The sequence below is a fragment of the Lytechinus variegatus genome, chromosome 2 (genome assembly GCF_018143015.1).
Source record: "Lytechinus variegatus isolate NC3 chromosome 2, Lvar_3.0, whole genome shotgun sequence".
In the NCBI taxonomy this organism is placed as follows: domain Eukaryota; kingdom Metazoa; phylum Echinodermata; class Echinoidea; order Temnopleuroida; family Toxopneustidae; genus Lytechinus; species Lytechinus variegatus.
In genome coordinates, this window is record NC_054741.1 from 35003388 (window position 1) to 35030717 (window position 27330).

Genomic DNA, 27330 nt, shown 5'->3' on the forward strand with positions numbered 1-27330 from the left:
TCCTCCAGGTCACGGTCCGCTATTGTTCACACTTTTACATTCGCATAGGAATTAGATGCCTTCAAATTGTTCCTTTTGAGTATGGTTCCCAGCTGATTCCCTGGTCCCATCTCGTAGGTGAACGGAAACGGCGTTCCTTTCTCTCTCTCATAGATGCAATGCATCGTCTGTTCCCACATGACCGGTTCCACCACCTGTTTCTTCAGCTGCTTACGGACATGCTTGGGACTGCCATAGGCTTTACCATCAACGTTGGAGTGGATGCCGATGACTGGCGTTTCTATGGCAACCGCATCAAGAGCTCTTGAGATGGGTTCTTGGGCGCTTGACATGAGGGGAGTGTGGAAGGCCCCGCTGACAGGGATGGGCTTGATGGCTCGGAGGTAGAACGACCTGGACATGTCCTTGATGAATGACAGGGTCTGGCACAAAGGATTCGAGAGAGAAATAACCAGAATTATTCAATATGTACATTTTTATATGGAGTAAGAGGGGGTGGTTTAAAAAAATGACTTGTCTGTGATTTTCAATGGAGCAAGAGGGGGTGGTTTTACAAAATGTCTTGTCTGTTATTATCAAAGACATCTCTGATTTCAACCAGCCAGACTCAGAGATTTCAGTCTCTATTTAACGGTTGTCTGTAAAAATTACTGAAAAGCTGCACAGACACTGCACAAGTGGAAGGATCCCTCATTCATGGGAGGTTAGTAAAATACATCTCTGAAATGCAAAAATATTCAAATTTGATGAGGCTTCATCTGAGTAGTTGGCCAAAATAAAACTATTACCACGGCAACAAATTGTTTTATCATTTAAAAACTATGTCTTGGACATCTCAATCCTATGATGAATGCTTGTGCCAAGTCTATGAGGATTGTTCTAAAAATGATGAAGAAGTTTGAAGACTTTCAACAAGTAGCCTGACAAAACACTGATAAATATACCCCCTTCACATGTAGAATGTTAGTATTTAAGTAATATATAAGTAGATTATTTCAAAAGGATATCGCATGGTTTCATGCTCAAGTATTCCTAAATTAGGTGGTCAATTGATGGCTTTAATCAGTTATTTTCATATCACCTATGCATGTCCTGCAGAAAAAAAACTTTACACCTAATAAATGCCCATTTTGGGGAGAAAATACAGGGTTACATGAACATATGATTATTATACAGCATGACCCACAAAAACGAGATTTATCAATGGTTTATCATAGCTTAATCACAGACAATAGACGAATGGCATATCATTGTATAGCTTCGAATCTCTTCTTTGATCTGGTATAACTTAGGAGATTCCTCATTCACACATGAGTGAGCAAAAACAATTTGAAGAAAGGGTACCAAAAAAGTTACTCGGCAGGCGGTATCTGAATTTCAACATGAAAATCACTTGTTAAAAGAGTTCAATATCTTGTCTATCTATGGTTTGATACCTCAATCATAGGAAATGGTCAAATCCTGCCCTGGTAGAGAATGTGTCTATTCAATCTGGTTTATCGGATCACAATATTGTTACCTTCAAGCTTGCTGCAAATCCAAGGACCTCTGTAAGAGGCGTTAGTGAACCCTTCACAAAATACACTCCTTCAGGCTGAAAGTTGAATGTAGAAAACAACACTACTATGTCCAGCCAGCCCAGAGAAACAAACTTTATTGAATGTAATATTTTATCACCCGACTTCACAATTAAATATCTAAAACATGGCAGAACTTGAACACTTTATAAATATGTCCATTTTCTGGTGGGGTTCACTCTAACTTTTTTAGCACCACTGTATGTAGGTTTAGGTTATAATCCTACAAAAATTGCAGTAAAATCCATTGCAAAACACCTTTTTAATAATCAACACAAGAATTATTTATTAAGCACTTTTTAAGTACTCTGATGTTAATTCATTGATAGGGGGGTGGAGGGGTCGTCGCAATGAATATGAACATTTCTAACCTCAGTATGTCCTGCAAGTACTCTGGCGTCTGGATAAAGATAGTTGGCTACCTTGCATACCGGATGAGCGATACCATGATGATTCCGACAGTAATTCTCGGCTTCCTTGCAGATGAACTTATATCTAGCCTTCTTCCCTCCTACAACCGATATCATCCCGCTGGAGACAGCCTCAGAGGCAAGCTGCATTGATTCCGCTCGTATCTTGATCAGGTGTATAGCTGGTATGGTGGAAAGGACAAATTTGAAATGGTTCCATTATATATTGGTATTCAATTTAAAGTGCTGATTTTGTAAGTATTTTATTTAGCATTTTACTTGATTAAAAAGCAAAATGATGAAACTCATATTCAGATCACATCCAAGTATTTTATTTATCAAGCCAAATTTAAGCCAACAATTACTAATAACCATTGTGACGTCATAAAGTTTGAGCCAAATATCGCGCAATGTATGCATCCATCTGTGCGCAGAATGTATGACTGTGCGTATCACATTTGTAAACTGCACACAAGTCACACTTGGCCGACTTAGATTTAAGCCAAATACTTAGCCAAAATTGCAATTGAATACCAAAGGATAAATGTCTACTTAAGCAAAATACTTAAAATTATAGGTTAAGTATCGAATTAAATACTGGTCCAGGTGACATTGCTTCAATGGAAAATCTGCCAATGAAACAGAACTTCAAACCTACATAGATATTCATTCTATTTTAAATGGCCGTTTCCAAACCCAATTTTTACTAGGGGTCAATAATGATAATGATAATATGCAACATTTATAGAACGCTCTATAGGCTTTATAGTGGAGCGTTGTGTCCCAGTGGATAAGTCTTTGGACTTTGAAACAGAGGCTTGTAGGTTCAAATCCCAGCCATGGCGTAATTTCCTTCGGCAAGAAATTTATCCACATTGTGCTGCACTCGACCCAGGTGAGGTAAATGGGTATACCTGGCAGGAATTTATTCCTTGAAATGCCACCGTGCTGTAAAAGGCTGCATAGGGACGCATTTGGCAGTGGCATGCGCTATATAAGCATGGTGGTATTATCATACAAATGCTTCTTTAGAAGTGCTGCAAATTACAACAACTGGGGTAGAGTGGCACATGTATGAAACATCTTGCCAAAGGACACAAGTGCTATAGTGGGATTTGAATCCTGGACCTTGTAGTTCAAAGACCAGTGACAGTACCTTAACAAACCTAGTTTTTTTAAAGAATAATTATCATCATCAGGCTTAAAAATTTTATTTTGGGGGGATTGTAGTGAAGTGAAAAAAATATGGTAATTCTGTCAGGGTTTTTTTTTTGTGGGGGGGGTATAATAAATAAGAGCTCCTAGAAGATGATCTATTTCTACATCAAGATTGGGGCATGTTTAGGCACAACAGTCTTCTGATTACAATGTGGATTAATTTCTACCGCCACTTGCCAAATTTTATCGACTTAAAAAAAATAGAAAAATGTATGAAAATTACGGATAGCTGACACTTTTTTGTGGGTCACATTTTGATTAAAAAGTGAAAATCAGCAGGTTTTCCTAAAATCATTTAGGTTAGAGCAAATTGTCATTGTTTTTTTCTGCCTCATCATCATCACTGATTTTGTCAAGCATAAATGGTTGACTTACCATCTTCAAATGAGATAGATCCACCGAACACCAATGCAGCGAACTCTCCAACGCTGAATCCTGCTGCTGCTACACAGTTCTCTATTGCCTAAAATAGTAACAAAAATAAAAGATTTAGAAAACAGATCACATGATATTATGAGTGATATTCTGTATCATCAACACTAAATACATGTCTGTGTACATCAGCAATGATTCAATCACTACCATGCCCTCTGTTTGTCATAAAAGGTTTTATATAGGCCCTGTCACCTTGCTCCACACAAGCCTTGCGGGTGAGTTGCAGCCAATCACCCACAATAAAGTTTTTGCATGCTCAAAACTTTTCTGTCGGCAAATCAGACTTGCGTGTGCTCCTGCAGGCAACTGTGTGTGAATCATGTGCATGATAGTGGGTGATTTCAAGCTTGTGGCGGGATACATCTGTAGGCGGGATATGCTTGTAGGCATATATACACTACAAACATACAATACAAAGAAAACTATCATAAATAAATTTTGTTGAAATTCATACAGCAGCAGGAGAAAGTCAGAAAAGGAGTTTGAAGGGAAGAGAAGTAGGAAAAAATACCTTTGGTTGTTCTTCTTTTAATTTTTCTACAGCAGCTAAGGATGTGACTACGACGGCAGGTTGGCAGTGTATAGTCCTATTGAGCTCCTCGACAGGTCCATTCACACACAATGAAAGTAAATCATACCTGATAGTCAAAATAGTAGAAAGCGAAAGAAAATTATACATCAGGTTAAATTACAATAAGAGTGATAAAGATAATATGATAGTAATATCAATGGAGGAAAATTATTTATAATGATAGTAATAGTAAAGACGAACATGGTAATAACAATTAGAAGAAGAATATTGATGAGGATATATTGCACATACCATAACAAAGTCCTCAATCCTGCTCTCACACTTTGGAATTGATAAATTTTATTTTTTCACAACAATTAAATTGTATCATTTCTTAAATACTATATCTGTTTATATAACTTGCACACTTATGTTGATGGTATTTCATGTGTTTATGCATGTAAACAGGTTTGAAACAATTTCAATGGAGAATAAAACAATCATATCAATCCCTTTGTTGTAATTTCAGGTTTAATTTTGTATCACACCAAGCAAGCTATGTAAACTATTTTCTGAAAATTAACATAACACAGGCAAATAAAGTTCTCTGCTTGTTACATAACATAGAAAATATATCTTATTATTATCATTAGTTATGATAGAATCAATCAAAAAATATTCAAAGGTTAATTAAAGGATTCAACCTAGAGTAACTGAAAAGATTGATATTTGGAGGAAAAGGAGATGAATTCTGATACTTTCATTCATGTGCATATATCTGAGCTACTCTCTAGGGTTTCTTGACCAGTGCTGTGCAACCTATAATGATTCAAGACCATATTATATTATGTATTTATGTTTTTTTTTTGTTAATCTTGCCGTTTTTAATAGTCAATATTATGAAAAGTTCAAAACCATATTCTTTCACTTTACCATAACAGTAAAGTGCATGAACTTGATAATACTATTAATTTTGATTGAAATATGATTACTAATAGAATAAATTGTAAGGTAAAGCATGTACTGTGGAGCTATCCATACCCAAGAATTTCTGAAGCGACAGCGAACATGTCTTCAACATTTGGGTACTTCAGCAGGTCTCTTCCCATTCCAACGAACTGAGAGCCTTGACCAGGGAATAGAAGCACGGAAGTCTCTGCCGGATCAATCCTTGGTTTACCAGACTGACGTCTCTTATCAACAGAACTAGTCTCCAGATCACCGTCAAAGTCAAATTCATCAGGGAGCTTCTCGTCAGTCTTCGCATCATCAAGCAACGTTCTAATTGATGCATGTCTCTCCTTCGAAGCAGCTAGCGCTTCATCGGTATCTCTGCTGCCTTTCGCATTATGCTCATTTCTTCTAGATGCATCACATAGCATAGACGAGGTGGAAAACAGTTGGGAAGGTTGAGTTTCCAGACAGCCTTTTGGTGACAATCTGGTCAGACTGCATAACCATGAGTGATGTAAGTGAGAAACTCCTACATTCTGAACACCCTTCACAGGAAATCTCCTGAAATGCAACGGCACACTCCTATCGCACTGTTCTTTAGTAGTATTTGTCAAGTAATGTCTGAGGTTGGTCTTCTGATGATGCCCGATGCGTCTTGATGTGTGGTATTGCAAACACCAAACTGATCTCAAAAGATTCATCTTATCCATGGTGCTTCAGGTGGTTACATATCTGAGAGAAAAGAAAAGAGACAAGGGCCCAGTCTTACACAGAGTTACAATCGATCCAATCAATCGTAACTCTATGGAAATCCATCAGTGTCATGTTTTTCTACAGGAAATTTGCAAAATGTCCTTTGTAAAAAAGGAGATCATGCCAAATCGTCAAGAAATCAATGAATTTATGGATATACATTCATATCTACTTCCTTGAATGCACCATGCGCCTTAAGCAGCTAAAGCTACCGTGACAGCAAGGGGAATATATAGTGTACCATTAATTATGCAATTAGATAATTGGCACCTCATAAATGCAATATATCATTATAATTATCCCATCTCAACCCAACATCATGAATCTTTGTGCTGTGGAGTATGGTGGTCCTCCCGTTTCATTTTATTAATTTCATATGTTTTTGATCCATTTGAATTATTACTGATTTTTAACAGAAATAAATTCAAATCAATGAAATCATATAAAAAAATATTGGGAACAGGGGAAAAGAGAGGAGAAAAAAACCCATTAAGGGTAGTGGTAGGTTTGTGCTGTGGGAAAAATAAAAGAAGGGGCCTTGGAACAGGCTAATCATTATAAGGGCTATGATAGTGCATCCCAAACAATGAAAGCAAAATTAGATGCAATTCAATATCAAGCATTAAGGATATGTGTTGGAGGGCTCCCTCTTACCTCACTAGAAGCCCTGCAGGCTGAACTCGGGGAAATGCCCCTCGACCTGAGAAGAAGAGTACTCACAGATAAGTTCAGAACAAAGATTGAAACACATGAAGACCATCCAATTTTGCTTAATATAAAACCGTGCTGGCAATTCGATTTATCCAAAACTCAAAAAAATAATAAACCTTTTGGAATCAGAGCAAAAAAAATAAACTACTCTGTAGAATCATATAAATACGCTTTTCCTCCTTGGCTTTTTCAACGCCCGAAGGTTTCAGTAGAACTGAACAAGGAATTAAATAAACATGACCATCCTTTATACCAAAAACAAAAGAGCCTCGATCTTATTAACTCAAAATGGTCAAATCAACTCCATATTTACACAGATGGATCCAAAGAACCCGTCACTGGAGCCTGTGCTTCCTCCTTTTACGTTCCAGCTTTCCATTACTCCCAGTCTAAACGCCTCACTGATTATACTTCATCATATAGAGCTGAATTAGCAGCAATTATCTTAGCCCTCAACTGGTTAGAAAATCTTGATGTATATGTAGGAGTAGTAATATTTAGTGACTCATTAAGCTCCCTCGTAGCAATATCAGAACAAAAAGAAGTACCTTTTGTCTCAGAAATTCTTACCCTATTAACAAATTTAACATATTTAGGCATAGATATAAACTTTGAATGGATCCCCAGCCACTGCGGTATTAGTGGAAACGAGATGGCAGACATGAAAGCAAAAAATGCATTGCAGAAAAAAATTGAAATCAACAACAAATTATCTTTAACAGAAATAAAACATCTCATTTTCAAAAGATACAATCTAAAATGGCAAAAAAGATGGAATGAATCCCACAGCCTCCTCAAATTATACCATCCCACTGTTAATTCTCCCTTTTTTTGTTCCCTAATTAGATTCCACGAAACCATTATCCACAGACTCCGTTTTGGTGTAATAGGATTGAACTACGATTTAAAAAGACTTAATATACACCCCACGGGACTTTGTGATACATGTAGGCCTAACAAATTTGAAACAGTTGAGCATTTCTTAATCGAATGTCCCAAATATATAATAGAGAGGGCCATGCTACTTACAGAAACAAATCTTTAAACCTCCCAAAAAATAATGGATCTCTTAAAGAGTACTAAAGTAGAAACCCAATCTGCACTGGTCCGTTTCGTTCTCAGAACGAAACGACTATATAAAGTCTGAATAAGGAGGAAGAAAGAAGACTTTTCTCCTTCTTTCTTACCCTTGGCTGATTATCCGAGGTTTTTTTTTTTTTTTTTTTTTTTTTTAATTTGGCGATTCGCCAGGGGGACAGAAAGGAGATAAGGATGAAGAGAGAATTTTCGTTGTTAATTTGTTGGTTTGTTTAGTTCTATTTTCAATTTTTGTTTTGTTTTGTTTGTTTTTTGCACTTTGCACTTTCATCCAATACTTTAGTTTCGGTTTCCCGAAACCTGGAGTTTTATCAGGCCACAAATCCAGTTTACTTTTGCTTTTTCTGTTGCAGCTTACTGTAGCAGAAGAAAGTCAAACGTGTTGCAAGAATCAGAACGTAATCAAAAGAAAAATAAATTATTATTTTTTTTTTTTTAAAGGAAGGGAAACAAAAAAGAAATAAAAAGAAAAAAAAAGAGAAAAGAAAAGAAAAGAGAAAAAGAATTCATAAAAAGAAAAAAAAAGAAGAAATATAAGAAGAAAAGCAAAGAAAACAGAAGAAAGAAAAAAGAAAAGAAAAGAAAAAAAAAGAAAAAAAAGAGAAGACAAAAAGAAAAGAAAAAAAAATAAAATGAAAAAGAAAAGAAAAAAGAGAAAAAAAAAGACAAAGAAAATAACAGAAAAGAAAAGGAAGAAAAAAAGAAAAAAAAAGAATTAGAGAGAGAAGGAAAAAAGGAATGGAAAAAATATATAATAAGCTACTGAAAATGAACAAAAGCTGTGGCAAAAATAGTCAATCCTGACTGGTTGCCAACCAAGGAAAGAAGAAGAAGAAGGTTGTGGCGTGCGCCTGTAATCCAAGCTGTGGGGAAGTTACAAATTGATGCAGAGGTTCGAGGTTCGAGCCCTGGTCACGTCTTTCGGATGGTGACGTTAAAGGTCGGTCCCAGACGTAAATAATCATATCTGATACACGTCTGACAAAACTCAAATACACACACACACACACACACACACAGTTATGTCGTGCACCTGTAATCCAAGCTGTGGGGAAGTTACAAATTGATGCAGAGGTTCGAGCCCTGGTCACGTCTTTCGGATGGTGACGTTAAAGGTCGGTCCCAGACGTAAATAATCATATCTGATTGATACACATCTGACAAAACTCAAATACACACACACGGCCTTTAAAACTATACACTTTTTGTAATAACTTTATATGGTGGTGTTGGTAACCATCCTAGGGCCCTAGGGGACATCGGGACCTCAATTAGGTTGAAAAAAAGCTTCCAGCTAGAGTAATCAGACTTTCAAGCACCATTGTACAAAATCCATAATTATTTAATATAATTAGTGATATCTAAACTAAAACTGAAATAAAAAAACTAATTTCACTCAAAAAAAAAGAATCATAGTTCAACTAGTCTAGACAAGTTACAGACCCTTTACTGACTAAATAAACCAATGTCTATGGAAAATTATACGCACTCAATCCACTCTCCCATCCACCTGCTCACATCATTATTTTCTAGACATTTATAAGGGCTACAACTATTTGACGAGCGGGCTTGTCAGGATAACGTACTAATACAGGGCAGGAGAGGTGGTCTTGCACAATTTCCTGGGAACTTTTCTTTCCTTTCTTTCTTTTACTTTTCAAACTGACATAATTTGAACAAAGAAATTATCATATTTTTGAAAAAAAGAAAAGCATATTTATAAGGCAACAATAGTCAAAACTGACTAGTTTGCCTATTCAAAATAACAACAACAACAACGTTTTTAACTTCTCTGTAATCAATTCTAGTGGGGAGTGCACGTATGGAACTCTTGTAAAAAATTCTTTGGAATGGATGGAAGTGACCAAATTAAGCAAAGCAATAAAAATAGATAAATTGCGGGCTATGCCTTTCAAACAGTGTTCATATATTATTTTGCTTAAGACTAAAAGAGAATGAAAGTTTTAGATTTGCGTCCACTGCCTGCCAAGACTAGAGTCAATGTCATTAACGATGTAAAAAAAATGTCTTCCCCTGGCCGAGGCCCACACCCATATTTTAATTTCATATCTTTTGCAACATAACATATACATTCATCAATCTAGTAAGGAATTGTATTGATGACATGCAGACTTGTCTTTGCACAGTTCAGCTCAGTGCAACATTCAACTTACAATACACCATTCTGCATACAAGGGACCGAAGTAAAAAGTGTGCAATAATTACTGCACGAAATCAAAATAACAACAAAAAATATCGCCAAAGCCTGAAACTCCAGATGATTCCTTTCCATTTTCCCATACTATCTTTATATATTCTGGCACATATAAGCTTACCTATGTAGCGAAAATGTTGAAAAAAAGTCAGAAATACAGTAACCCTTCATCACTCACGCAGCAGACGTTATCATTATTAGACATTCCATTTGATTTAGAGGTATTTCATTATTTCAATCCATACATCTTTTCTCCTAAGATTAGAATAGATTATATTTTTCTATTTGACATATAAATTCAATAATGTTTATATTGAAATAGAAATAATGATACCATCAAATATAGTAATACTGAATGTTTTACAGTTCGATTAATTTTCTAAACATTGTATTTCTTTGACTGAGGCAAGATACCCCCTGAATATAATGTAGTCGTCCATTCGTCGTGTATGGTTTCTCTTTCATATATTGATAATTGATTGAATCGCTCGCACCTTCATCAGGCAGCGTAGGCGAGCTGCTAGCTTCACGGGCCCCCCGGATGAATCGGGCGCCGGAGTCGTGTAGTAGTATACCACTCGCTGGAAACTCACTATACTGCGCTGCCGCCCACCGACGTCTTGTATCCGGGCCGCGACAGAGCTCGTGTAATGCTCGATATTGTGGTAAATTTGATGATGCACCGATGATCCAGGGTATTAACACCGAGATGACGATGGCTGCTGCTGGAGTTGCAAAGTCAGGATTGTTAGAGGTTCTTGTTCGTGATCAGTGGTGTCGAATCCTTGCCGCACTCGACGAAGAAACCTTGACGATCAGTCTCGAGGATGGGCATGACATCAACGGCGTAAGCAATGGGAATAATAACGACGGGGGAAACAAGACGAACCCGTCTTCTACGACTCCGGGAGGCAACAACTCCAATCGGAACAACGACTCCATCCGCTATTCGGATTACATGCATCATCTGCAAGGAAGTGATACCATTCCGGACTCCATCGCAAACCAGAAGAGAATCATAAGGGTTGTCAAGCAAGAGGTTGGAGGACTGGGGATAAGCATCAAAGGAGGGAAGGAGAACAAGATGCCCATCATTATCAGTAAGATCTTCAAGGGACTTGCTGCTGATCAGACAGAATCTTTGTATGTTGGTGATGCGATCCTGTCAGTCAACGGAGAAGACCTACGAGATGCTACTCATGATGAAGCTGTCAGATTGCTCAAGAGATCAGGCAAAGAAGTCACGCTTGAAGGTAATAACCACTTCCGTTTTTTATCACAAGGGACCAGGGGGTCTTATTCACTTTAAGACATTTTTTAAAGCACTGCATTTTTTCTTTTAATTACTTGCAGATGCGTTTACTACAGAGAGTCCTCCAGCTCTGCAAAGTTCTGTTTACTCATTCTTACACTTGAGTTTTAAAGTGTATTTTAACAACTTTTTTTATTATTATTTTTTTTATTATCAGTAATAAAAATATTCCATAATACTTCATGATCTGTCATACTTTGCTATTGACTGTTTGTGATAAAACTTCATCATAATTATGTTTGTTCGAGATTATTATGTTCTTTCATTTTAATTATCTCAAAATGTCTTGCCATAAAATCAACATGTGGGTGTTTCCAGTGAGACTAGACAAGTAAAAATATCTCTATGATTGTATTGGGTATTGAAAGATTGGCCTATTTATGCTATCCTATACTATTTCTGAACAGATTTTTTGTCAGACAAGACAGCAATTTGATGATTTTGTTTAAAGCAATATTTCATAAATTTTACAATACAAATTGATGTTGGAACTTGGAAGTATTTTCAATAAAGAATGACTGTTCTCAAAGTTGTGTTCCATTCAATGAATACATTGTGAAATTTAAAATCAAATGGCTGAATTGAAAGGGTGGTTGTTGTATATTCAGAATTCAGACCTCTATTACCCCCCCCCCCCTCCTCCCTCTTACAAATTTGTATTGACCACCTGTGGATCAACAATTTTCCTTGCTAGAGATACATCCTTTGGTCCCATTTATTAAAGGACAAGTCCACCCCAACAAAAACTTGATTTGAATAAAAAGAGGAAAATTCAACAAGCATAACACTGAAAATTTCATCAAAATCAGATGTAAAATAAGAAAGTTATGACATTTCAAAATTTCGCTTCATTTCACAAAAACAGTTATATGAACGAGCCAGCTATATCCAAATGAGAGAGTCGATGATGTCATTCACTCACTATTTCTTTTGTTTTTTATTGTTTGAAATATGAAATATTTTGATTTTCTCGTCATTGTCATGTGAAATGAAGTTTTATTCCTCCCTGAACACGTGGAATTCCATTATTTTAACATTTTGTGCTTCAGGCAAGGAGGTCCTAATCATCAAATTCGTAAAAATTGAAATATTGTTTAATTCAAACAATAAAAAACAAAAGAAATAGTGAATGAGTGACATCATCAACTCTCTCATTTGGATGTAACTGGCTCGTTCATATAACTATTTTGTTAAAAATAAGCGAAACTTTGAAATGTCATAACTTTCTTATTTTACATCCGATTTTGATGAAATCTTCAGCATTGTGCTTTTCTGATTTATCTATATTGATTCAAATCAACATTTTTCTCAGGTGGACTTGACCTTTAAAGAGTTGCAACTACATGTATGACAACTACAATGAGAGCAGGCCTCTGTAGTTTCATTCATGAACTGGAAACATGGCCTGCAAACAAATGAATTATTCTCAATCAGTGCATTTTCTTTAAATGAAATAATGATGAATCATAAAATTTATCATAACAAAGGGTATTCAATTAAATCATTCATGTTGAACACTCTTGTAAACGCTAATTCACAACCATTCACAAGTCTGTGACAAGTTATGAGTCAGTGACTTTCATTCTTTGTATTATGCTCATCAAACAATCAAAGCAATGATTTGTGAAAAAAGTATATTTTAAGAATCTCCAAAACAGTGGAGGGATCACCTAATACCCCTTTCATAAACCCCATTAAAATGAATTAGGCGGCTAATAGCAGCATAATTTGGTCGTAAAATTGGAGGAGGACAAGAGTTATCCGCATTACTCTGATGCTGCTATTATCCGCATAATAGCAGCATCGGGACAAGATTTTGAGTTTATGAACGCATTTCCAAATTATGCGGATAATTGCCATGGTGCGGTCACAAGGTCACCCTTTTCCAACACAACCGCATCGGAGGGGGCGTGTCCAGTTGTCATGGCGATTATCCCCCTTTTTCAGGACGGGCGCTCGTAAAAATAATGCGGCTTATTTTCGGAGTTTATGAACGCAATTTTTATTGAATTATCCGCATTACTCTTAGGCGGCTAATTGGAGGATAGGTTTATGAAAAGGGTATAAGAGAGAGTGGGGGGGGGTCAGTTATCATAAACTCATTTAGGTGTATGAAATACCTGCCTTCAGTAATCTATTACAAAAATGGAGTGAAGTTCTTATGACAGGGTTTTAAACACAGAGCTTTCACCACCATTGACTCTTTCAAATGTTGGGGGTATAAAGTCAAGTGGACAAGTGTTTTTTAACTATTTCAATATATGCTTGCGACCATTTGGACAAGTGCCTTGAAAAGTTAAACCAACTGACCACACCCTATTGTCTCTTCATCCTTTCCAGTTTCCACACAGTTCAGCATTTAATATTGAAGCTTATCTAAGGAGATAGAGGGTGTAAAGTCAACTGCTATTGAAATATGACCTTGATATTATGTATTCATTCATTCTGAAGAATAGCCATTGTTAATACACCTGCTTAACTGCACTATTTTACTGGTGTAGGCTTGAATGAATAGACCTGTATTCATCAAGGGTTTGTAAGCATTGATTCAGTTCAAAATCAGTATATCATATTTTAATTGCATGTACACTCTAGAAAACGAAATATGGAAAGGGGACTAAGAGGTTAATCACTCTTTTTAGAATGACCACAGAGTTATGGTAAAAGCCCTGCCACTCCTCAGCCCTTATGGCTAATCCATCCTTTTCTTGGAAAATGGAACCATTCTTTGATATTGAAATTATTAATTTCTAATGAAATGTCGCCCTGGAAATATTGTCTAATTTCCTTAGAGATACCTATGAGTAATCCTCCAAGGCAATACAGAAATCAAGGAATTGAGACAGTGGCTTAGCCAATCATATGTAAGGATTTCACTAGCTTATAACAATTTTTAGTGAAAATAACTGTTTGTTTGATATGCTCCTCAGGTGTTGTAGCCTTGAAGAGCAGAAAGGGTAGGGCCAATATACCATATATGTGAAAAGCAAAGGCCGTACCTAAGAAACTTATGATGAGGAATCCATTTCTATCCTCCAAAATATGTAGCTCGAAGGTTTCCAAACTCTTTGGACATTGAGATTAATGAGGTCCCTACAGTGGCGAAGCCAGACCCTAAAGATCTCACTAGGGCCGTCTGCACCATCCCGAGTTTTCAAATTAGCGCGCTATTTCTGATCCGGCAAATTATCCCGATCTGAAAAATCTCGAGATTGTTTGTAATGCAGACGCAATTATCGCGCTAGTTCGTAGGATTAATCTCGAGATTGCAATCCCAAGTCAACTCGGGTTTATTTGCAAAATAGCGCGCTATTTACGAATTATCGCGCTAATTCGTAGGTGCAGACGCACTCGGGTTTGGACTCGGGTTAATTTATTCATGACCTTCAGTCCATAATGCAATTCGCGTTCCATTTCCGCCTTGGTAAAAACATAAACAGCGATTATACCGAACGCATGCGAAAGTCAACTTTATCATAGCGTTCATCAATTCCCCAATCAGCAACGATGGTGTCAAGCCCCCCGTGAATGGATTTTGGGAGAGACCAGACCGATGGGGGAGGCGCTCATGGTCATAGTCAATAACAATACTGACAGCATTGTCGTCTTATTCCTTCGCAAAATGAGAGCAAATAGCATTTCTTTCCTCCCCCTCTCTCTCTCCCCCATTGTCGTTGCCTCGGAGTCCGCCATCATATTAAACGAAAAATACTTCACTCGCTTATAATTATAGCGCGGCTGAGCTGAGAGGATTGTTGCATAACAACGGTCGAATTCGGCGAAAGAGTACATGTACTTGATTGCATATCGCGGGAAGTTATTCAAAAGCGCGGGCCGTTGAAACTCCAAGATCGAAAGTGCGCATGCTCGGAAATTCGGCTTATTGCCTCGCTCGAGCAAGAATCGCTCTTCGTGCGATGGTGGAGACGGGGTTTCTTGGATCTCGAGATTAATCGCGAAGAGGGCTGATCGGGCTAAAATCTCGAGATTGAGCAAACTCGGGATGGTGCAGCACCGCATATTATATGCAGTGAATTGAGAAGTTCTAAAGTCATGTTTTCCTTTGGGAGAAAGGCAAAGGCCAAACAAGGAAGCCATGACAAAGCAGTCTTATATAATAGAAATGATCGTTAGTTTATATTGCTTCATAACGTTATTATTTAGGTAGTCTCCACTCAATATAGGCCTGTGAATATTTGACCCTGTTCTCAGATACTTTGTCAGAACTGGTTTTGTGAAACCAGTTTGGAATCACATATTTCCTTGCCACTCCCATCCATGTGTTGATAAATGACCTCCTACAATACATGTTACATGTATATGTATGTGTGTATATATATATATATATATATATATATATATATATATATATATTTAAATACATTGTACATTTATTGTCAAAAAGTTTGCATTATAAGTACAAAAGAACTACGCAAATTATACAATAAAGTACAAATATTCTCTAACAGACAAAAGGTATCACTGACTCAATCACCAGAATACAATCCGTAAATTTTATTTGTTCAAGCCTTGAAATACCCAGCAATTATTTTCCTTATTTATACTGATCTGAAGCAGACCATTTCAGGGTAAGTTCTTAAAGTTACAAGCATGCACATTATGATCTAATTAGCAGGCAAGGCATGGGCAGCCCAACAATTTTACTAGATTGAGTAAGTTCTCATAATTTGCTGTTACATCGCGAGAATACATCTGATTTTGATTCAATCAATCGGGTGCCCAATGAAAATAGAATTCTGCATATTTTTGTCTTTTTTTGTGTAAAACACCTTCTTTTTCAGTAGGCCTACTTAGCTTTCTAATAATATCCAATTATTAAATGTAAAGAAAGTGCTCAAACGTCTATTTTGAATAAAAACATTTTCAATATCCTAGTTAATGGCTGGAAAAAATGCCTAATTTATATTTTAATGATTAAAATAAAATATGCTTTTGATGACTCCCATGCTTTTGTGATAGTTGCAATGTTTGATAGTTCGCATTACTGAATAATACTGAGGCTAAAGGCAGGCTGTAGTCACAAAATGGATACAAATATTCCATTTATTTACATTAATATGCCACAATCAATATTCCTTTTTCCTGATAAGGAAATGATTAAGATCTAATAACATTGATGAATGATACTCTAGTCTTTAAAGCCAAAAGGATAAGATGAAAGTTGCCTCAAGTTGTTTATAATTCATTATGGTAAGCTTCTTCTCACTTCACCAAATCCATAATGTCCTTGCAAGAGAATTATAAAGAAGTTTTATGATTGTGATTTCTGTCTCTGTTGAGGTGCTTTCATACCTGCATGATCACCAAAACACCACAAAATGTATGATGATAATAATGATAACAACAACAAAAATAATAATAATAATAAAGATAATGACGATAATGATAATAATAATAATGATAATCATAAAAATGATAATAATAATATTAATGATGATGATGATGATGATGACAATAATAATGATATGATAATTATAGTGAAAATACATTTTACTGCAATTAATGTTTCCAAGCACTTTAGAAAAAAAATGAGTAACACACATTAAATATTAATTTTAAGCAAAAGTATTAGTGTTTATTGTTAGAGTACTTTTTTTTATACATTTAAAGAATGAAGTGTACTTGTATCTTTAAACTTTGAGAATGATAATAGTCAAATTAGATACAATAAAGTATGAATACAATTGGCCTATGTAAAGGCAATGATATTGAATAACAGGGAATTGAATTAGGCTTCAAAATATGTGATAGCTTTAGCTTGCACATTATAGCTGACAAGGTGTGCAATTCTGCTAACTAGCAAACTAGCAACTTGAGCATGCCCATGGTACTCTCTGGTATGGGAAAGTTCTTGTAATCATACTTACAAGGATACCTGTGATGTTGTCTGAGAAACCTCTTGTACAGTGTAATTTGAAAAATACTTTTTTCTTTATATTATACATACATGTATAACAAGTCTTGTCAGTATTTTTTTCATAACATGTCTATTTTAAGTTGATTTAATTACCTTGGTATATAAAGACATCATTATGATTGTATTTATGTACTTGGTTTTATATTTTGTTGAAAATGAAATGAATGAATGAAGTATTTTGCTTTCAAACTGGCAAAATTACCGGGTATTCTTTGATTGGGTACCTTCGGTTTCCTGATAAGAACGTAGGCTATGTATTGGTCCACGGTACTTCCATGTACCAGGGAAGTGTTAACACTTCCCTGCATGTACATACATGTGTTCTCAGTTTTAACAGGAGTTACGACTCAGTCACCAGCACTCCTTGGTTTTAGTGTGGGTCTAATAGCACCTTAAATGACAAATACTCTTGACAAGCGAGCGAGCGTAGATCTAACATCATAGCACGTTGTACCTTCAGGGCATGTGCATGGCATGCCACCGCAGTATGAAATTTCCAATTTATGCATGAATATGGAGTGTGTATGGTGTTTTATTGTCCGTAGTTGCACACCGTTAAATTCAGAGAATAGACCAAAGATTGGATGTATGGGGATAGAATCGTTTGAAGGGGTTAAACCTTAGACATCAAAATACATCATATTTGAGCTGTATCCTGGCTATCCTGGTAGTTAGACTGAGGAATAATGCCTGCAAGTGCCCCACAAAAAGTGCACAGGAACATGCATTTTAATGAAAACATATTTATTCAAAGATATTTGGTCAGACATTTTGAAGAATTAGAGAAGATAGTACACTCCATATTTATATTACATATGGGACACATGTATAACGTCACAAGTAAAATAATATATATATATATATATATATATTTTTTTTTTTTTTTACTGCAAACTTTTCTTCAGGGTGAAATTCCCCCCAAATCTATAGGCCTATAGACAGTAGATAGATTGACATTAATTGATGAAGAAACCAGTAGATGAAAAAGAGGAGAGGAGATGAGACTATTTATAAAAGCATGAGGGAATTAGAATTGGAAAAGGGCTCTGTAATACACCTCTTTGCATGCATTTAGTGGAAATTGAATTGTACATGTATGTATACATATGTAGATGTGGGTGGATAAAAGTAATTGGCTTCAATTGGTTTGATTGCTTTTGCACATTAGTGAATTCCTGTCTGATTGTTTTGTACTGTTGATAGTAGTTGATAGCATTATTGCCTTGACAATAAATGCCAATCACTATTGTTGAAATGCAAAGTTGTGGCGTTCACTGTGCACAGAGAAGGGGCTGTTGGCAATCAGTGATGGGGGGGGTACATGTAGTCATGTAGATGAAAGATAGGTTAAAGATCAAGCTCACAGTTCCCATTGAATCTATGAAAGGCCTCTTATTTTCAATTAATAATATATTATATGGAATATATAAGCAATTATTTTCTCTAATGGCTAAAATAGCAATTGATGGTTTTCACAAAGCCAGAAAAATGTATACTTAGTTCAGATCTGGCAATGGCAGGGGGATAGATTTTGAGTGTATGCAGTCGAGAATCCTTATGTAGTTCATTCATGTGGGTTGCTTCCCATATTCTATGATTTTTAATGAAAAACTAAAATATAGTCTAGTTTACCTTCAGAAGGAAGATAACTACTACTCATTGAACCCATTCTCATTTTATTATAGATCCAACCGAGAATCACAAGAAAGAAAATTGATGGCAACTTGTTATTTTTGAAAAGAAATTAAATAGATTTAAGCTCCAGTAGCATACGCAGGGGGGGGTTACAGGGGTTCAAACCCCCTCCCCTTCAATTTTTTTTGAGGTACGAAATAATGTGAAATTTATGGTGAAGAACTTTTTGTTCTTTTCAATTTGCGGTGAAGACCTTTTTTGTTTGGTTGTCAACATTTCATTCAGCTTGAATTGAAACACCCCCCCCCCCTTAAAAAAAATCCTGCATACATGTATGCTACTGTTGAGATCCCATGCCACCTTGTATACTAGAGGGGAAGAACAGGGTATCAATGTTGGCAAAAAAATTACCCTCTTGCATGGTCCTCATCCCCAATAGACATGATAATGGGAAGTACACGTTGTATCTCCATCAGTCTAATTTACCAGCACTGATGTGATGTATTATTTACCTCCCTCATTCATATTAGATTGAGTTCAAAACCACTGCTTCGCCACACAGCTTACCGTACAAGTCTGTTTCTAACCGGTTCTGCCCAACTACACCGGCTCTGTTTAAAGTCAAACTACATCAAAGCGAGCAGCATTTTTAGTTGAGGTCTTTAAAATGCAGGTTTATTGATTCATGTCTTAGATGACGTAGTTTCAGCAAACCAAATGGGAAATGATGTTTTAAAGATCAACCTATATATTGTCGGCCTTATGCCAAAAGGGCCTTAACCCGATTTTAGGGGTTCTGATATTTTATAATAAATTTAACACATTTCATGTAAAACTTAATAACTTAACACGTTTATCGAAATTGGCTTCAAAAGCAAAAAACGACCACAAACTTTTGATTATTAGAGAGGCCAAAACCTTTATAAACGTCATTATCTCGGAATGGCCAAAAGCAGTTAAGGCCCTTTTGGCATAAGGCCGACGATATATTGACATGATACAAAAAATTTTGGTAGTCTGAATGCTTGGTCAAAATGCAATAACTGTGGGTCAGTCACACCCAGTCAAAAAGCACGTGCAAGCCGTGTGGGTGAGTTGCGGATGATTGCCCGCATCTGACCCGCAGCAAAGTTATGAGCATGTTCAAAACTTTTCTGCATGCAAATTAGAATTGCGGGCAACTGCGTGTGAGATACGTACAAGATACTGTCGATGCGGGCGACCTGCGGATGACTTTCGGGTAGGAAAAGTCACCCTCAATTCACAGGCATGGCTCGCACGGAATGATGTGACAGAGTGATTTACCGATGACATACCATCCACGGTTTGGAGTCTGTTTTGTTGGTGTGGCCGCTCCTTAAAGCCTTCAGCATCTCTGTCTGATGGTTGAAATTGAAGTAATCAAAACATTCTTTTGCTCTAAATTCTGTCATCTTTGATTGCTCCTATTTGCATGGAACCTTTTTATTCATTTGCTGGCATGATCATGGCTTCTCCCTGTGATCCAGAGTACTATATATAGGTACAACAGAGCGTTTTCAAGAAATGTAGACAAAAAGTTGCACAGGGCATGGGGAGACATAGTGAATAATGAAAATGCAGTTTTTTTTTATTGTGTTGGAGATAAAATGAAATAAAGTCAGGTTTCTGTCTGTGTTTCAAAAGTATGATTATTTCACTTAAATATGTTGTGTGCACACAAAAACCAATTTTATGCAACTGTGATTAATCTGTCCATTCTCATGGGACAAATTAACCTGATAGTTTTGACAACTAGGCCTGCTCAGGAGTAGCCTTTGAGTAGGAAAGGAATGTGTTAATTGAGTTACCAGTTTAAATAATAGAGCAGTCAATCAGTGTAGTGATCTGTCACACGTGACCTCGGTTGGTCGGACTCCACCATGGCAAGAGCTGCATGCAATATGTCATCCTGTTGATACCACTTGATTTTCTTTCTTTCGCCTGATGTGGCTAAATTCTATAGGAAATAAATACAGCAAAACCTGTCTATAGTAACCACCAGTGATGAGCCAAATACTTTGAGGGGGCTAGATATGGCGTTTCGCATAAATATTTATTTAAAAATTGCACAAATTTCGACATTGTTATTACAAAAGTCAAATTTTGTGATAGATTTTTACATCACATTCTGAAAGTGATATCATATTTAACCCTTCCCTCTTTCCTTTTCTATTCTTTTCTCATGGTCATGAAAAATGTGTACGCCACTGGTAAACTGCTCAAGGGAAACACAAATTGTGGTCTTTATAGACAGGTGGCTGCTATAGGTTCTTATATACATAATCTGCCCCCATGGGGATCAAGTGTTAATGGTCACTATAGGCAGGTGCCACGAACGCTGGATTGACTGTACACTGAAATTCTCAGAAAATCAGGAGTGAAATTATCATGATAGTCATAAGACCAACAATTTATCAGTTTTAGATCGATATTCATTTTTGCTATATACTCAAACCGGATGAGCATTCTAGTCAGTATGCATGAATGACCAGCATAGTTTGCATTACATCGCCAGGTAAAGAACAGTCTTTATCTCTGTTTACTTTCTTGTAAAGGTTCCTCTTTCCTGACAAGAGGCAGGAGTATTTTATTTTGTGAATTATCCCTTTTATTGAATACTGGCTAGGTTCAGCCGGCACTGTCGCAAGCATTGGTAAAGTGTCAGTTATGTGATCTTTTTTCAACCGATAATTATTTCACTATCTATCTGGTGACCTCTGTCCGTAAGGTTTTAAATCTTTCTTTGTAAATAGTACTTTGAACAATTCAATCTCACATATTAGCATATGGATATCAGAAAGCTAAAGACAGCGCAGACACTAGCACTGGTCCTACGGTCCCAGACCAGTAACTTTTCATAAACAGCCATGACCAGTAAAAAATATATCAAACTGATACAAATGATACTTTCTTTTCTTCTGTAAATTATAAAAATGGCTCTCATGAATTATGTGGTGTGTGTGTACTGTCTGTTTGTTTTGGGGAGGGGTAACAATACACAATGAAAGACAGCAAAATGAATTTATTTTTAAAAAGGTTTTTCTTTCGTTTCGGGGACCAGCAAAATTTAGGTTTGGACCAGTAAAAAATGGACAAAAATGGGTATTTACTTGTCCGACATGATCAGGTTGGACCAGTAGAAAAAGGGGTTAGTGTGGAGCCTTGAAAAAGATTATATCCTGACATTTTCAGCCTATTCACTGCCTGAGAAGTGGTTATATATAAATAATAATCAAAATTAACTTTCAATAAAAATGGAAAATTTATCTGATAAGCATATTTTTATTTCATATTTGTATTGTCATGTCTTTATATTATTATTATATTATATTATTTCTAGTAATGAATTGAAAAAAGGACATGCACTTTTACCAAAAGTAAAGAATAAGCTATTAAATAGATAATGAAAATAAATTTAATGTTTATCACATGCGACTTGTATTTGAGAATTATGTTTAGGTCTACTTATGTGAACCTGTTTCAGTAAATCTAGCAGACATTAACCCAAGGATGAAATAGTCCTTCCTATCTGTTGTTAATATGCATATAATTGATGGATTACTGGCAGTTAATATGGAGGAGAAGAATATCAACCATTGAAGCAAAGAATTACTTTCCTTTGTTGGATTTCTTGAATAGGAAGCCTGGCTCGAAATAAAGTTTTATCAAGAACTGTATCATTAGGCGTATTCAGACCAACTCAATCACTAGAATATCTGTAAATTTACAAAAACTTGTTCAGGTCTCAAAATACAGATGATTATTTCCCTGCATCCAAACCCATCCAAACCAAAGACGTTTGTGATTTATAGTTATGAGCATTGATGTTATGGTCTAAAAGGCCGTTCTCATTACGCTTTCTTAAACTAGTTTACTGGAAACCGATTCAGGAAACCAGCTTGGAAGATCGCTTTGCTAGCGTTCCCACTTGATCGCACGAAATTGGTATTCAAAATCACTTTACGTAAAGCGATCTTGTTGCTATGGAAACACCCTCAGTTCGGTGACACTTTTCGTGCAAAATTCTAAACCGCAGCGTAGGCATTATACACCTGTTGTATGGAGGAGCGCACTCAAACTTTGCGAAGATCACTTCCCGAAGAACGGTTGTGTCCTCACGCTAAAACCAGTTTAACGAGGCAAAGCGAGCTTGAAAACTCCATCACGAGGTGGTTTTATGAACCAGTTTGGAAGATCGCTTCGACCATCTCACTACACGTTAAACTGGTTTCCACTAACTAGTTTCCAGTAAACTAGTTTTAGGAAGGTATTGAGAAAGCAGACAAGGGTCTGGATTCATAAAACCTGTTATTATAATAACTTTGCAATAACATTTAAAAACTATTGTCCTGAAATCATTCAATCTGATTGGCTGTTGGTAATCTTGTTATAGAAATTGTGCTTTTGTAAGTCTTGATGAAACAGGACCAAGGTTTGTGATTCATACTCACCGGATTGAGAAAGTTCTTGTAATTTGCTTTCACACTGTCAAAATACCCATAACCTTGGAAAAATCCCTCAAATCCTTGTGGAAGCTCCTATTGAGAGTTGTGGTAGGGTCCATGCTTTCACATTGGCAAAAATACCGGTTATTTTTATGAGGGGAGATCAGGGTAATTTTTTTTGTATACCTGGTTTTCTTGAACTTTGAGTCGGTCTGAATATGCTTTTTAAATAATTGGAGAGGTTTCTGCATGATACTTCAGTATGCTATATTTTTATGTCAAAACGTTATATATGCAGTAAATGCTCAAACATTTTGTGAGAAGTTTGATAATGAAACCTCCTCATAAAGGAGGTCTCTGCATAATTTGAATTTGATAAAGCTTTACTTGATATATCTAGTTTCTAATTTATATATTTTTCTATACCACTTGAGATTGGCTTTGAATATGCTTCTTTTTCTTTGTACATGAATATAAAGGAATGTATGTACACAAAACTGAGTTTTAAGTTACATTTAGGCCTATATTAGGCCTATAAATTTCAACTTTATTCAAGGATGTAAAATTAATCCAGATTGCTGTGAATGGTGGTCAGCCGAACATAAGATTTTGAATCCTGTGGATTTGAACTTAAAAGCTAAAAGATTTTAATTTGAATCCTTTGAGATTTATGAATAAATCCTTGGGATTAGAAATAAATCTATTATCATACTGGTCAGACCACCAGTTTTTTATTCATTTTACTGTCCAATGAATCCAAACTGTTAACAAGGATTTTCTCAAAGTACGATCCTTTTTTATAATTTGAAAAATAATACTCAAGCTAACAAAACTCATTTCTTACATCAATACTGTTAAAAAGTATACAATCCATAATAGAATAGTTTTTAATCTTAAAAATTTTGAGTGTACCATTGCTTTAATAGTACCCACCCACCGCGATAGATTGTAGTTCAAATATCCTATATATCTCACTTATTTGACATGTTTACAGTAACTGCCATTCTCTTGTTCAAACTCTCACAATAGAATTCAATCCAAAGTAAAAATTTATTACACCCATCTTATCATAAACAATAAATTCTTGATGACATTCGCTATACGAGATTCTCTTTGTTTACATGTTCGCCTGTGATCTTTGCTTCTCCCTATTATCGAGATATCTTCTTCATGAAAATAGACTTACAATCGAGGATCTAGAATGTATTTTTTTTACTTCCATGATTGGTTCTTTTGCTGATTATCTACATTGGTTGTTAATTTGAAGTTTTAAACTTCAATGATTAGCTTGTGTGCATTGGATGCAGTGGATAGTTGGTAATCTCTACAGAATACATATGGTTTATGTATTGAGTGCTATCCGCTTGTCAAGGGGGTCCCTACTCAGACTGATAGGCCTGCAGTTAGATTTGAGTGGACACGATAATCAATAAACTGAAAAGACTTTGGATTTGGACCAGGCCATTGTGAATGAAAAAAAATGATTATTTGAAGTGAAGATATCAATGCAAAGGTATTATTATAGAGCATACATGTAATAACAGATACTAGCAACATTCAGAGCCACAAAAGATGAGTGAACTATGATGACATGGAATCGTTGTAGGCAAAAGTGCTACAGATCAGCAGGCATTGTAAGAAGATTTTTCCCCTGACTTCATTGATGCTACTCATGAAGTCCTAAGTTAAACTTCAAAGCTTTTGAACTTCAGTTTATCCTTATTTACTTTGCCCTAAAAAAATCACCAAACAGCGTGTGGAAAGCAAACAGCAGGTTTGTTGACCTGTTGCATTATTAGCATCAGTAATGATACACATTGCATAATGACCTAGTACCATATTTGCATAAATTCCTTCACGTATATAGTGTGTGTTGTTTGAACACACTAATGCAGCACTGATGCCTGAAGGTGTATCAACTTCTATGGAAATTTGTAAAGTTTCTCTTCGTCAGATAGTGATGAACCATCTGAACTTCTGTTTCTACCAGCCCCCCCCCCCCACTTACTGGCCTCGGGCATGCAAATTGAGCTTCCTGAATTATTATTGATGTACATGCCCCTTTTATTTGAACTTAATTTGCCTTTTTTAAAGTAGAGGGCCACATGTTTGGAACTCTGTATACATGTACCTAGTATTCATTGGTAAGGCATCATTTCACACTATACCACTCTCCACCCAGGTTTTAAATGGGTACTCCAATTGAATTTGGAAGCTCTGTTGGAACTCTTCCGAGGGAGTGGATAAAGTGTTCACATTGTGTGCAGGCAAGCCAGTATTGGCTGATCGGGGTAATGATATGTATAAAATGCTTTGTAAAGCTGAATAATTGTTATTATTATTAACTAACTTTTATATTGATGGATATCATTGATGGGTTTACAAAGGTAGCCGAGGTTATATTTTCAATACCACACTCGGAGAAGCCTCCTTGGACATCAGACTGAGATGGAAGTTTGCCGATGGTTTAGGTTTGTCAGGAAGGCTTACAAACCAACATTGATCTTCATGGGGTATTAGGACCCCAACTGTTTGATGCCTCTGACAGTGAGAGACTGAACCACTGCTATCTGTTACCTAGAATGCATCTAGGGCCATTCAGACCCGAGATGCTCAACTGTATGGGACCCCATACATTTACATCTGGAGGGAGAGGGGGTTGGAAGGCATGTGCTATTAGAGATGTTGACTCTTCCAACTACCCCATCCCACCCCGCAAGATGAGGAAAGTCAGAATTATCCCTTCTTGTCAATTCAGGTTTAAAAGACAAATGAAAACCCTATTCTGATCACATTTCACATAGAAATACCCCTTTCATGCATATACATGTACATGTATTAATAAAGTTGCTTGTATATTAAACCCTAGTTTCATGAAATGTAGAAATAAAAGCTAATAGAAAAATGAAAATGTATATCGAATTCCATCTTTATGTACTCCATCAAAATAAAAGAGATTTCAATCTATTTCACAGAAAGCTACTGATGGGTCATTCTCCTATATGAATATGTTGTATAAATTGTAATTGACTATTAAATATTCCTTATTCATTTTTTTTATTTCCCGAAAATTCCATTGAAGTAGAGTCGTTGCAAGTACTTGAGACATATTCTCCCCATCTCTGCAGGCACCTCCATCATACTCCCCACCCTCATAAGAATGTTTCACCATGACAGGATATTGATTGTGCTAGATACTGTTTTCGTAATGGCAGTTTTGCGCCTGTGTGACTAATTTGTTGTGTTGGTGCAGGAACGCCCTTAGTAGCCCGCATAAGAGCATTTCTTCACCGATGAGGTGTGCGGAAGTGTAGTGCTAAGGGACCGACTCAACAAATTTTGCACAAGAACATTTAGTGGGAAGAGTTATTGAGATTAAAAGTAATATACTTACATAGTGTATATCCCATCATCATCTAGATCTGCAACACCTTGTGCTTCCATATGACTTTGAATGTTATTATGGCCTTTTTTTCCACCACCCCCCCCCCTTTAAATATGATTTTCTTTTTCAATTTTTACTAGTACTTAGTTTTCCTGCCACCATACACTGTAAAAACTGTGGTGTTAAAACTGACACCAATTGGTGTTAATAGAGGATCACACCCTGAGGTGTTAAAATTACACCCTAAAGATTGAACATAAAACCAAAAAGTGTAAATGTAACAACCAAAGGTGTTGTAATAACACCTATGTGTGTAAAACTAACACCACCAATTTAACACCGGTGTAAAATGACTGGTGCGGTCCTCTATGTACACCGGTTAACACCACAGTTTTTGCTGTGTACCGTGTATGAACGGGGACTTTTATTGAGCTGTGTGATTCTGTGTGAAATAGATAGGGACGTGGATAAGGATGGAATCCAAGCGACTCATCCAATCTCAATCGGCTGGCCTCTGATGAAAGGAGATGTCCACGGGGAGTCCCTGAGCGATTACTGGCTGTCCAATTGACTCTGGGATCTGGTGAATTGAATGGGACGGCTCTGTACCTTAGGGAGGCCCTGCTGGTTACGTGTTATTGTGTTACCTTCTTCCATGCACTGCCCATCGAGTATTCTTGCACCTTCGTTTTTCTGTTCAAGAATAACAAGG

At 36.4% G+C, this 27330-nt stretch overlaps 2 protein-coding genes across 4 annotated transcripts; one reads left to right on the forward strand and one right to left on the reverse strand.

Annotated features, from left to right (window-relative positions):
* LOC121407948 (malonyl-CoA-acyl carrier protein transacylase, mitochondrial-like) lies at positions 1–10540 on the reverse strand. 3 transcript variants are annotated; one of them, XM_041599211.1, is made up of 6 exons: positions 10476–10540; positions 5193–5837; positions 4152–4278; positions 3581–3668; positions 1949–2169; positions 1–422 (listed from the first exon to the last, which is right to left on the reverse strand). In XM_041599211.1, exons 2-6 carry the CDS (start codon positions 5813–5815, stop codon positions 27–29), a joined length of 1455 nt encoding a protein of 484 aa, XP_041455145.1. In that variant the 5' UTR covers positions 5816–5837; positions 10476–10540; the 3' UTR covers positions 1–26. The 3 variants fall into 3 exon arrangements, with proteins under 3 accessions (XP_041455145.1, XP_041455146.1, XP_041455143.1); XM_041599212.1 differs by lacking the exon at positions 10476–10540 and adding an exon at positions 10377–10431; XM_041599209.1 differs by lacking the exon at positions 10476–10540 and adding an exon at positions 10004–10088.
* A 27-nt stretch (positions 10541–10567) lies between these two features.
* Positions 10568–11859, forward strand: LOC121407949 (beta-1-syntrophin-like). Its single transcript, XM_041599213.1, has one exon. It carries the CDS (start codon positions 10568–10570, stop codon positions 11189–11191), a length of 624 nt encoding a protein of 207 aa, XP_041455147.1. The 3' UTR covers positions 11192–11859.
* Positions 11860–27330: the final 15471 nt, after the last annotated feature.